The following is a 12669-nucleotide window of genomic DNA, read 5'->3' as shown; positions in this document are numbered from 1 at the left end:
AATTCTTTGCTAAACTGAAGGAGCAAGGTAACTAGGAAAATTCTAGCACATTAACAGCCTTTCAGGTTTTTGTTTTTTTTTTTTAATTTCAGAGACTCACAGAGAAGAAAATAGAATTGGATCTTTTTCAGACTGAAGAAAAATCCAAGAAACTGTTTTCAGTTATTTTTCCCACTATAAATTAACTGTAATCTGTAAGCTTTAAATACCCAGTTTGTAGCACAGTGTCTGGCATTTACTAGGTAGTCAGTAAGTATTTGCTAAATTAATACAATATGAATTAATTCCCGTAAAAATGGGTAAGAAACCTTATTTGAATTCTTATTCCTCTTTTTACTTTCAGTTTTATATAAGGCACTGTTCAACACATTAAATCCAATACTGCTACAATCCTGAGGCTCCTTACTTCCCCCCAGGAAATGACTGACAGACTATATTCACTAATCCATTAACAGGGTCAAACTGTTGCACAAGTAGATAAAAAGTAAAAAAAAAAAAGGTCAATGTGTATGGTTAATTCAATAAAATTCATACCTAGAAAAATGAGGATGTTCGCCCTATTGACAAGGGAATTAGCATTTCATTTCTAAGAAAAGCATTATTTAGATGCCAGGGTGGTAGGTCCAAGGCAATCTGGACCAAGTGTCCTGATGACAGGTTTATAAATGCAGTAACTATGACAAATGTTATGTTAAATTCACATCCTGGCTCTTCTAGATGTCTGCTTGGTAGTGCTCTGTAATAAAGACAAGATTCATCTGCATTCAAAAGAATCACCTAAGTAACAAAAACAAAAATCTGAATTACAAAGCAGTAATTCATTCTACTTAGCAAAGTCCACAGCATTAGTCCAAGTACAGTTCAGGCTCCACATGAGGGTGCCACATGCAGCACCAAGGCACAGGTGAGATTACCACGGCATTACCAGGTTTAATCTAAAGTTCCTGCTCCTAATACCAACTGGGTACATTAGTCATGACAGCCTGACTGCACAGCAAACCAAGCATGAGCTGGATGCGAAACAGCACCAGCCATTCCTGGGTTGGCTCTGGCTCTGGCTGACCAACTCATGGAATCTGACAGCCAAGTCTGAGTAGGTCCTGTCCTCAAAGATGATCCCACCAGTGAAAGAGGAAAAGATGACCAACGGGAAACGAGTAAGAGAGGAAGGAAGGAAAGCCTCATTTGATATGTGTCAGAGAAAGTCTGGCCCTTGAGACAGAGAGCAAGGGAGCAAAAAGTCACATAAAGGAATTTCAAAGAAATTTATTAAATGCACTGAACATGCCAAAAATAAAGAACACAGAAAGCAACAAAAGTAAAGTCAGAAAAGTCTTAAATCTAGTTTTCTATGTCATAAATATTAAGGTTTTTTTACTAGCAACACATGCAACAGAAATGCACACATTGGCAGAAAACATACTGCTCATACCCATTCTTTCTGCACTACGGTGTTTCAGCCCCAACGGACATTTATAAAGTAGCTGTACTAGAAATATATCACGAGTGGATATACATTTACTAGGCAACAGCATAAATGGATCAATAATTTAAATCTAATAGGTAAATTCTTCCTAAAAATCAACACAAAGAAGAATTTCAAAACAACACACACATATGTATTTTCTTTTATTAGTGAAGAAAAAAATGTTGTATATTCAGAAGCTTTTCTGATATTACTTGTACACCTTGATGGTACTAAAAGAACAAAATTAAATGTTTTAGGTAACGTGAAAAACAACTGAATACACTTATAAGTGAACCTATAAGTTAAAGAACAAATGACAACAGAAATACAGAAGGTAGTGACACTGGATCATCCCAAGTTAATTAGACTCCTGGTCTTTTGGAAAAAATATTATCAAACTCCCAAAGCAAACAATTTAATAAATAAGGGGAAGGCTAATGATAATGAACCATGATAATGAACTACTACCTGATACACAAGTTAAGGCAACACACCAATTAACTGTGAAGCCAATTTACTCAGGATTACTGCAATTAAAGCTTAAGTCAAAATATTTTTTAAAATCAGACACATGGAATAAAGTCTAGATTCACCTCTAACTCCATAACCTTGAGGGTCATCAACTAAATTTTAACTGATATAAAATATTACCTATTTAGAATTGTTACTGATTTAGAATTTTTCAAAAATAACCTAAAAGTGTTAACATTTTCATTACCTGTCTTTCTATGCAGTAGCACACAGCAAAACTTTAGCTGGAGTAGTTAGTTCAGTTTTTGAGAAAGCAATAGTCTATGGCAAATTACATGTGTCAAAAATAATTACTGCCATGAAAATCCATGGAACATTTTACTTCTAATAATTTAAGATCCATTGGTTTAACATGGGAATCTAATGAGAGTGGAAAAGCTTTCTTGTTTACATTTTATTTATGAAACTGTCATGAAAAAAATAATTTTTAGGTAAGACATGCACTCCTGTACTTCAGCAGGATTAATATAGACGAATAGCCAGTTTTTATGTTCGTCTCTATCTTCAGCAGAGCAGGGGCCGTTCTCACTGCTAAAAACCAGCTGTGTGGTCTCCCCCAACCTAGACAAACTTACACCCTGTCGTTGAGCTGTTTGGTGATGCTGCTGGGACCTGGTACAGGGTCCTCAGGTTTGCACACAGGATTAAAGTTGAGGCCTTTCTGCGTGGAGGACTGCTTGCTGTACAGCTGATACGGAATGTAGGACAGGAGTCGTCCAGCTTTGATGCTAAAATAAAAAAGTAACACCAATTTAAGAGTTTAATACTTGGGGAAAAGGAGCTTCACAAAAAATGAATGTTCTCAACGACAGGAATATTTCACCAACAACATGCCATCTCTTTTCCTAGTTTATTCCTTTTCCCTTTGTTTTAGTGGTCCTAATACAACCTTACTTATTACACACTTAAGAATGAGACCTTCTGCCCATGAAAAGACAGGTCTGAAATTTTAAAAACTAGTAGCCAACCATCTCATGTTGAGGAAAAGAAAACAGACTATAGAGTAGGATGAGAAAAACTTCAAGCACAGAGCTGGACTAGTCGATATTGTAATCGTCATGACTTTAATATTTAACCACAATCTTTCCCCCCCAAAATTCACACAGAATCATCAAGATTTTCTCAAATCCTATCTCACATATTAAATTTTTCCAGAATAAGGGAACTGGATGAGGATTCCCAATTTCCAAGATTCATGTTAGGTCTATTAAATGTGAAAAACTAAAATAAAAGGACAAAATAAAGAATCTCAACTGTAAGATTAACAAGTAATTTATACTATCTTATGTGTGTAAGAGTGACAGAGACAAGGCCACTTGAAGACAGAGCTCTGAGGGGCAGAAGCTATCATATATATCTATATACCGTCTTCCAAATGCTCACTATATATGCATCAAACACCGCCGTAAAAACGAGGGGAACAGCAGCAGTATAATACTAGATTAGCTGACACTCCCTAATGCCTATTATACTTCAGAACTAAAGCTGATTTGATTAAACTGAGTTTTGCTTTCTAATAAACTGAGTTACACATACGGTTACTGTATCTTTAAAAATACCATTTTCAACTCAAATTTTAAAACAGCCAACTAATATGCTTAGGCTAACATCCAAATTTTAAAACAGGCTCCTTAAGTATCAGGAAATATTTCAAAGCACATGTGTGGCTTTAAACCTAAAATATATATTAAGAAAGCCATCCTTTAATTATTTAGAAGAAAAATAATACAGTAAAATACTTTTCTTATTATCTGACAAATCCAAGAGTTTTGACATTTTTATTTTCTCAAAGCACACTCCACAGAGCTTAAAAAAAAAAAAAGACTGAACTGGCTTAAAACAAACAAAACCAATTTAAAATATTAAGTCAACAATTGTGAATACAGAAAAACATACTGATGATATACCCTAAAAATGAAACTATACCATATTACAGACTATGTCCTTTATGTAATTATATCAATATACAATCCCACCTAAACTGCCTTCAACTTTAGGTGGAATTACTAAATATGCTAAACTACTAATTTATGACAGTTGAGAACACACTAGTGACAACACACTTCAATTTTCATTTACCTAAATAAATTTACCATCAGGCTAAAAGTTAGTTTTATCAAGATTACAGATTACATTCAAATACTAGAATTAAAATCCTAAAATTAGACCATCTATTAATTTACTTTATTCTTTTTAAAAATTTTTTATTGGAGTGCAGTTGATTTACACACAATGTTCTGTTAGTTTCAGGTGTACAGCACAGTGAATTTTACTTTATTCTTTTATCAAACTAACTTCACTTCCTTTAGCAACTGGTCTTAACTGCCTGGCTATGGACCTTTGTCTTCTTAGTTATTACCTATCTTGCCTGCTCTCCCACCCTCAGAAGCAGAGGGACTTACCCCTAACCTTAGCCTTCTGCCGCCTTCATGACACACAGCACAGCTGTAACTAAGGGCTAAGTGGAGACTGAAACTGTGCTCAATATGTCAGCTGCACATCTGAAGTAAGACCAACGTGCAATGAAGCCAGGACACGCCCCATTATCATGCTGGCTTCCCCCATCCTACTGACAGCTTGCTGGGTGACCCAGACGCTACAGGTGCTCTCTAAACTGATCGTACACGACTCCTAACAACAGTCACCCAGAACTTAAGGCTTACATAACTAAGTCCGTGGAGACTGATACAAAATAAGAGCCAATTTAAATACTGCAGTCTCTAATCAGACATCCTCAGAGATGCCCAGTAAAAGAAACTAAAGCCCAGTGCACTATAGTAACGTTAGACAAGGAATTCTTTTAATTTCAAGCCCAAACCACTATACATCTGTGTACATTCTTAATTATCTCTGCTTATCCATTTATCCATCTATAGATATATGGAGAGAAACATTATCTGATGGTATATTTTTAAAAGATCTTCTTTTACAAAGTCTCTCAGGGATTCATTTCTAACGTTTTCTAATTTCACTGTTTTATCCTAAGCACAAAGGAGCTGTATTCTATATTTTCTACCATTCTTCTAACAACAAAAAAAAAAAAACCAGAGCCGAACATCAAAACCCATATTTCAAAACCAAATGGAGCTTCACTTTACCAAAATATATTACTATATGGTTTCTTTATATACTGAGCTTTCTTCCCATGTACACTGAAAGTAGATTCTGATATATATGAAAGAGCTTACATTCTATACAATGTATCAGGCACATACTCATTGCATGTGAGATATTCACTTCCTTTGAGGAGTTTTAACTCTTGGTTTGTCCTATAGCTCCAGTAAAGTTATCTACAGCAGAACTTTGTTCTTTAAATCATTTCCTATTTCCTATGCTGAAAATGAATTTACACTGCCAGTTATAACCAGAGTCTGGGAGATTTTGCAAAAATTAAGATACAAGAAAAGTCACTAAATTTCTATTCCAAACTTTTTTTTGTAACTGTAGCAATAGCATCTTCTTTAGATGAAGAAATTCTGCACATCAAATGTTTGTATGGTTCCAGTCAACATCCCAGTCGTTCTCTATTAGAAAAACCATATCTGACACTGTATACCCATCTGCCCATCCATTCACGCATCTATCCTTCTTCCTCATTCAAAAGTGGATTTAAGGCAAGAAAGGATCTAATCATGTGCTAAGGACAAACTGAGCTGTTTTTGCCTATTATTCTACCATTAAGCAAACATTATTCTTTACGCATTCAAAATTAAAATTCGCTTTGCCACCACCTCTCCCATTACCCAAACTTTCCAACCACTCACCACGATCCCACAAGCTCAGAAAAGGAAATAACAGCTATGAACATATGTATATAACTTTTTGCCCTTTATCCTTCAGGGTCCAGACTGCTTTTTAATTTTTACTACAGATACTGAGAGAGTTAAGCTATTCATATTCATTCTTTAGCTCCTGAAGACCAAGACTCTATTTTCTAATAAACATTACCTACAACAAGTCATGGGGTGACGGGGAGACTGAAATGTGTACTGGTTAATTGGCCAAGTAAAAATAATTTGAGAATTCTGTAGCGCTGTGAGAGAAAAAAGTAAACGACTCAAGATTAATTTTTTTAAGTCAAATCTATACCAGAAACTAGAATCACACACATTTTCTACGAAGAATAAACTGAGGCAAGACACAAAAAAAACGTAAGGGGAATGAAAAAAATCATGAGATAAAATTGCAACCAACTTTTGAGTTGAGTAAGCACTAATATTGACACTGAGTGTAATTAGAAACAAAGTTTCAGTCCATAGGAAGTATGAGATCTTCAGAGCATCACAAGTGTGTGACAAATGTGCTAACGTTACAGGTGGGAGCTTAGAAAGAAAGGACACACTGACTGGGAGCCAGTCACCCCCCACGAGAAGAACCGAGTTGGCAACAACTGGACCCTCTCATCTCACAGCAGAGCCCGTGAGAATCCAACCAGAGGAGGCAGGTTCCCACGCCACCGAAGACTCAACACAAAAGGAACAACAAGAACAAAATGGACTTGGAATAACTTAGGACCATGTTTTCAACTGTGCTCAGGCCCGATGAGGCAGTGAGGTGAACCACAGCAGCTTCTATAACTACTTCACACTTCAAATTTCAGTGTAAAATTGTCTGAAGAAAAGGATTAAGAGAAAAATTTGAAAATCACTAACTTATACTATACTGTACTATATACAAACATAAGATTTACAAAGCAAAGCCTTCAGTAACATAATCTCAGACCTTAAACTAACGCACACAGGCTTCTCATTAAAGGACTCCCCTGCCTCTCAGAAGTCATGACCCCATAATCATGCCTATATTAACTCAGGTTTAATGGCACCTACACAGACACCAGGGAATTCTAATCAAAGCAAAGTAATCATCCTGCACACTTATAAGTGGTAGTCACTTTTCAAACTGCTCAAACTAAAAACAGGAAAACTAATTATAGAGGAGAATATCATGTATGATCCATTAAACGGCTAATATAATGTTCAAATTTTTAAGTATAATAAAATCTCATTAAAACACTGCTGAGAAGGAGAAAAGATGAAGAAGACTGGGATTAGAGTGTGAAAGAAAACAGCACTGTGATTTAACGTGGAGGAGCCCATGCTTATGACATCGTAGACACAGGGCACTTATTTCATATATTAGGGTACAGCCCAGACTGAACCATTTCCACATGGGCCATCTCACCTATAACAATTTAATGAAATGGCAAAGAGCAGACCCAAATACGAGTCAGAAAATCTGGGTTCTGAATTCTTGGGCAAATCAGTTAACCGTATTAGCCCTGCCTTCTCATATACAACATAAAGCAAATAAGCCACATAACCATGATTCCAAAGTCACTTCAGGGGCTTCCCTGGTGGCACAGTGGTTGAGAGTCCGCCTGCCAAGGCAGGGGACGCGGGTTCGTGCCCCGGTCCAGGAAGATCCCACATGCTGCAGAGCGGCTGGGCCCGTGAGCCATGGCCACTAAGCTTGCGCGTCCGGAGCCTGTGCTCCGCAATGGGAGAGGCCACAACGGTGAGAGGCCCGCGTACCGCAAAAAAAAAAAAGAAAAAAACAAAGTCACTTCAGTTATTTAAAAACAGATAATTAAGCCTGACTTAAACTAAAATAAAATCCATTAAGGTGTATTTTATAACTTGTAACTGTCTCAGGTGCATTTTTTATTGTATTATCTCTCTAGCAGCATTCAGCACAAGAAAGAAGAGCAGGTATAAAGAAAGAGCTGTAATGAAGACCACCATTTTCTAAGCAAGTCAAGTCCCACCCAGCAAGAGCTCTTTTCACCACCGCTTTCCTTACCCATGGACCCCGCCACCCCCTCCAAAGCCAAAGTAATATCCCCAGATCAAAATCCTTGCCCCGGCACAATGAAAGGATCGTCTTTAAGTGACAACACACAGTTACACTCTGGAATGATACTAACTTCTTATACTGAAAACTTCACAACTTACTTTTAAGAAGACACACAGCTAAAAGCTAGGTTCATTAATCCTATATAATGAATGGACAGTGGCTGGGTCCTGGGAACATAGCACAAAGATGTGCTAGGGATGGACCTTCAACTTAATCTGCCAAGGCTTAAAAAACCCTAATCTATAAGAATATTTGGCTTTCCGGAAGACAAATGCACTTTGACCTTTTGGAATTTATTTTCTGATACTCGGCGATGTTTACAGAATAAAAATAAAATAACAACAGTAGCTTCTTACATCTTATGCCTCTACAATGCACAAGGCATTGTGCTAGGTAGTTTGCACAAATTATTCCTAGTTGTCACATAACCATAGCGGGTAGACAGCAGCCTTCTTTTACAAATGAGGAAACAAGGTTCAGAATGGCTGCGTAACTATTCCCATTACACAAGATCACAGGGACCCTGAATTGCTGAGTTGGGATGTGAACCCAGGTATGTCTCCAGAGCCCAAGCACAGCCTTTCCACTATAATACATTGCCTCTCATGAATCTATGCTATGTCTGCTATACAGAGGAACAGAACAATTCTAATTAGTTTTTAAAAAAATTTTTGGTCGTGCCACGTGGCACGTGGGTTCTTAGTTCCCCAACCAGGGATCGGAACCACACTCCCTGCACTGGGAGCATGGAATCTTAACCACTGGACCGCCAGGGAAGTCCCGAAACCTAACAATTCGAAATCTACTGAATAAATTAATGGAAGGTGTCAGAATTAATGAAATATAGGATAAGAAAAAAGCTCGGCAGTTGACTTAAAAAAACATAATTTCTAAGTTTGTTTCATTAACACTCCATTATACAGTCTGACCATTCTCTCATATACTGATTACAATCTATTCATAAAATTATGATTTTAACATTTTAACTTTCATAAATCTAGCAATCACTCATATGTATTATATATGAATCACTCAAGTTCTGGCTCATCACCAAGGTTCTAGATGACATACTTAACCTTAGGAAGTTAGTATGAATGGCCAGCACTGATTTACAACACACCAATTCCAAACCAACAGCCAAGGAGCCACACTAACTGAAAAAAGCAGGTACTAATAATACTGCAAACTGCCGCCCACTCCTAGTATTCCGGGTGCACGTTACCCTGATCTTCCTTCTTCCCCCACAGCATGTACTGACTTTTAACATATGACATAAATTTACTCATATACTGTTTATTATCTGTTTCCCCTTATAAAATGTAAGCTCCAAGAGATAGGGGAGGGACTCTGTTTTGCTCACTGATGTATTTCCCAAGTACACAGAACACTGCCTACTCGTAACAGGTGCACAAATATTTGCTGAGTGAACAGCATGCTTTGTCAACCCCTCCCATCGCTGCTTCCTGCCGCTCACTTGAGTCATCTCCCTTAATTCCTGGGAGCTGACGTTGCAAGAACACTAACATCAAACCCCAGGCCACCTGAATCATCACGCGAGGCTAAGGAGCACAGTGGTGTTTCTTAAGACATGGATTACTCTCCACCCTTAAGAGGCAATACAAGTTAGATAAGGGTTTATAACAGAAAAAGTATTCCAATTTTTAAAACTCATTAATTTAATTAAAAATTAAACTTACCTTTCCACAATCCATTCTGGTCGAATTACTTTTTCTCCCTTTAACTCTTTAATTTTGGCATTAGGAAGATTTGTGGCAATGATGTGTGTTGTTTTGGATCTGGAATAATACACATGATATTGGCCTCCATGCAACATCATTAGCTTTCTCAATTCCTCAGCAGATGGATCTGTAAAATTAATAATAAAACATGTTAAAAGTTTTACATTAAGAAAGTAGAGCCCTAGCTGAACAATCCCTTAAACAGGATGATTTAAAGAACGTATCACTGGTACACCTTGTCCTTGGCTGTGTTGCCAGTAAGCAAAGTTGGGAGGAAAATCACAAAGTGATAGAGCTATTTTGCCTTAGCACATCCGACTCTCCTGGCTGCTAAAGGCACAGTCAACCAACACAAAAACATCTACTGCCAAGCAATGCCCAGAAAAGCAGATAGGCACCTCGAGTAATGAATTAAATACTGATAATAGAGCAAATATTTAAAAAATTTCAACCACATTTAGCTATATTGACCTTGACATTTTTATCTTATGTTTAAAAATACTTACTATGAGCACACTTACTGTAGAGCTTATTAGACTTTACTCCTGTGAAGCTTAATAACTTAAACTTTTATTTAAAAAATATAAGGGCTTCCCTGGTGGCACAGTTGTTAAGAATCTGCCTGCCAATGCAGGGGACACGGGTTCGAGCCCTGGTCTGGGAAGATCCCACATGCCGCAGAGCAACTAAGCCCGTGCACCACAACTACTGAGCCTGTGCTCTAGAGCCCGCGTGCCACAACTACTGAAGCCCACACACCTAGAGCCCGTGCTCCACACAAGAGAAGCCACCGCAATAAGAAGCCCACACACCGCAATGAAGAGTAGCCCCCTCTCGCTGCAACCAGAGAAAGCCCGCATGCAGCAACAAAGACCCAACACAGCCATAAATAAACAAACAAACAAACAAATAAATAAATGTTTCTTTCAAAATGTGTAAAAAGATGATTGGCTTAAAAAAAATTTTTTAATAAATAAAATAAAAAATATAAGTTAAAAAAATTTTACTCCGTTTCCTAATACGAACTTGTATCAAAGCCAAAAAATAAAGTTAACCAAAACGAAATAAGAATTGCAGACCAAGAAGCACTGTTTTTTCCCCCAATTTTGTTTCAGATTATTTTATTCTTAATAAAACTATAGAAAAATATCTTAACCAAGAATCAATGTGGTTTATGCTTTCCCATAAAAAAATGTCTGACTCACTCAAGTTATGTTAAGACAGGCATTACTAGTATCACATGAAACTAATTATTTTCAATAGCTTCTCTATTTCTTTCACCTATTAATCTAAGGGAAACTCTGTACCACACTTCTCCTAGCAACAGCTGTACCTGGGGGTGAGGCTGGGGGTGGCCTCCACAGGAGACTTGTGTATCTACTTTGTTATTCAAGCAACAGATTTTCTTTAAACAAAAATGATACAGGTCCAAGTATTTAAATAAGTACTTTTATTATAATAACTATCGAATTCAGTGAGTTTTGGTCTTTAGAAGAAGAAATATGTTCCCTCTATGCCGATTTTGGTAAGAGTTTTTATCATGAACAGATGTTGAATTTTATCGAACGCTTTTTCTGCATCTATTGAGATGCTCACGTGGTTTCTGACTTTTCTTTTGTTAATGGGGTGTATCACACTGACTGACTGATTTGTGTACGGTGAACCATCCTTGTGACGCTGTGATGAATCCAACTTGGTCACGGTATATGATCTGTTGTGTTGTTGGATTCGGTCTGCTAATATTTTGTTGAGAATTTTTGCATCTATATTCATTAAAGACATTGGCCTGTAGCTTTCATTTCTCCAAAGAAGACATAGAGATGGCCAACAGGCACATGAAAAGATGCTCATCATCACTAATTATTAGAGAAATGAAAATCAAAACTACCATGAGGTACCACCTCACACCAGTCAGAATGGCCATCGTCAGAAAATCTACAAACAATAAATGTTGGAGAGGGTGTGGAGAAAAGAGAACCCTCTTACACTGTTGGTGGGAATGTAAATTGGTGTAGCCGCTACGGAGAACAGTATGGAGGTTCCTCAAAAAACTAAACATAGAGTTGCCATATGATCCAGCAATCCCACTCCTGGGCACATACCCAGACAAAACTATAATTCAAAAAGATACATGCACCCCATGTTCACAGCAGCACTATTTACAAAGCCAAGACATGGAAACAACCTAAATGTCCATCAACAGAGGAATGGATAAAGAGATGTGGTACACACAAACACACACACACACACACACACACACACACACACACACACAGTGGAATATTACTCAACCATAAAAAAGAACAAAATAATGCCATTTGCAGCAGCATGGATGGACCTAGAGATTATCGTACTAAGCAAAGTAAATCAGAAAGAGAAAGATAAATATCATATAATATCACTTTATGTGGAATTTAAAACACAACACAAATGAACATATCTTAAAAACAGGAACAAACTCACAGACATAGAGAACAGACTTGTTGTTGCCAAGGGGGAGGGGGGTTGGGGAAGGAAAGATTGGGAGCTTGCAATTGCAAACCAGTATATATAGGATGAATAAACAACAAGGTCCTACTATATAGCACAAGAAACTGTATTCAATATGCTGTGATAAACCAAAATGGAAAAGAATATATATAACTGAGTCACTTTGCTGTATAGGAAAAATTAAAACAACATTGTAAATCAACTATACTTCAATAAAATATATTTACAAAATGAAGAAGCAAGCAAGCTAACAAAGCACATACAGACGTGCCAGGTTTGATTACTTCTTGTTAAATGCTTACAGCGTAGAATTCATCTGTTGTTACTGACTGCACCTACTGGAGATGCTCAGTAAAAATACGTTAACCACATACGCAAGCCACATATATAAGTTTTTCTAACTGCCTCATTAAAAATAGTAAAAAATTAATTTTAATGTTTTTATTTAACTCAATAAATCCAAAATATTATCATTTCAGCATGTAATAAATATATAAAATTGGGATATCTCACACTCGTTTTCTCATACTAAGTCTCCAGAATACAGTATATATTTTGCATTTACAACACACCTCTATTTAGACTAGT

At 37.0% G+C, this 12669-nt stretch overlaps 1 protein-coding gene across 5 annotated transcripts in view; it reads right to left on the bottom strand.

The window, feature by feature from the left end:
* The window catches only part of REV1 (REV1 DNA directed polymerase), an 83784-nt gene that overhangs the window by 36377 nt on the left and 34738 nt on the right, over window positions 1-12669 (bottom strand). For 4 of the 5 annotated variants that reach the window (XM_022599270.3, XM_022599271.3, XM_022599274.3 and 1 more), the window contains 2 exons: window positions 9550-9718; window positions 2575-2727 (listed from right to left, as the gene is read on the bottom strand). In XM_022599270.3, coding sequence (XP_022454978.2) covers window positions 2575-2727; window positions 9550-9718 — 322 coding nt within the window. Of the gene's footprint in view, window positions 1-2574; window positions 2728-7319; window positions 7459-9549; window positions 9719-12669 lie in introns of those variants that run through there. The other variant, XM_089922660.1, reaches the window with a different exon arrangement.

This window comes from Delphinapterus leucas, chromosome 13, assembly GCF_059928025.1.
Source record: "Delphinapterus leucas isolate spDelLeu-1000000601 "Yukka" chromosome 13, BTC_Dleu_Yukka2, whole genome shotgun sequence".
NCBI classification, from domain to species: domain Eukaryota; kingdom Metazoa; phylum Chordata; class Mammalia; order Artiodactyla; family Monodontidae; genus Delphinapterus; species Delphinapterus leucas.
This window is presented reverse-complemented; position numbering and strand designations above follow the sequence as displayed.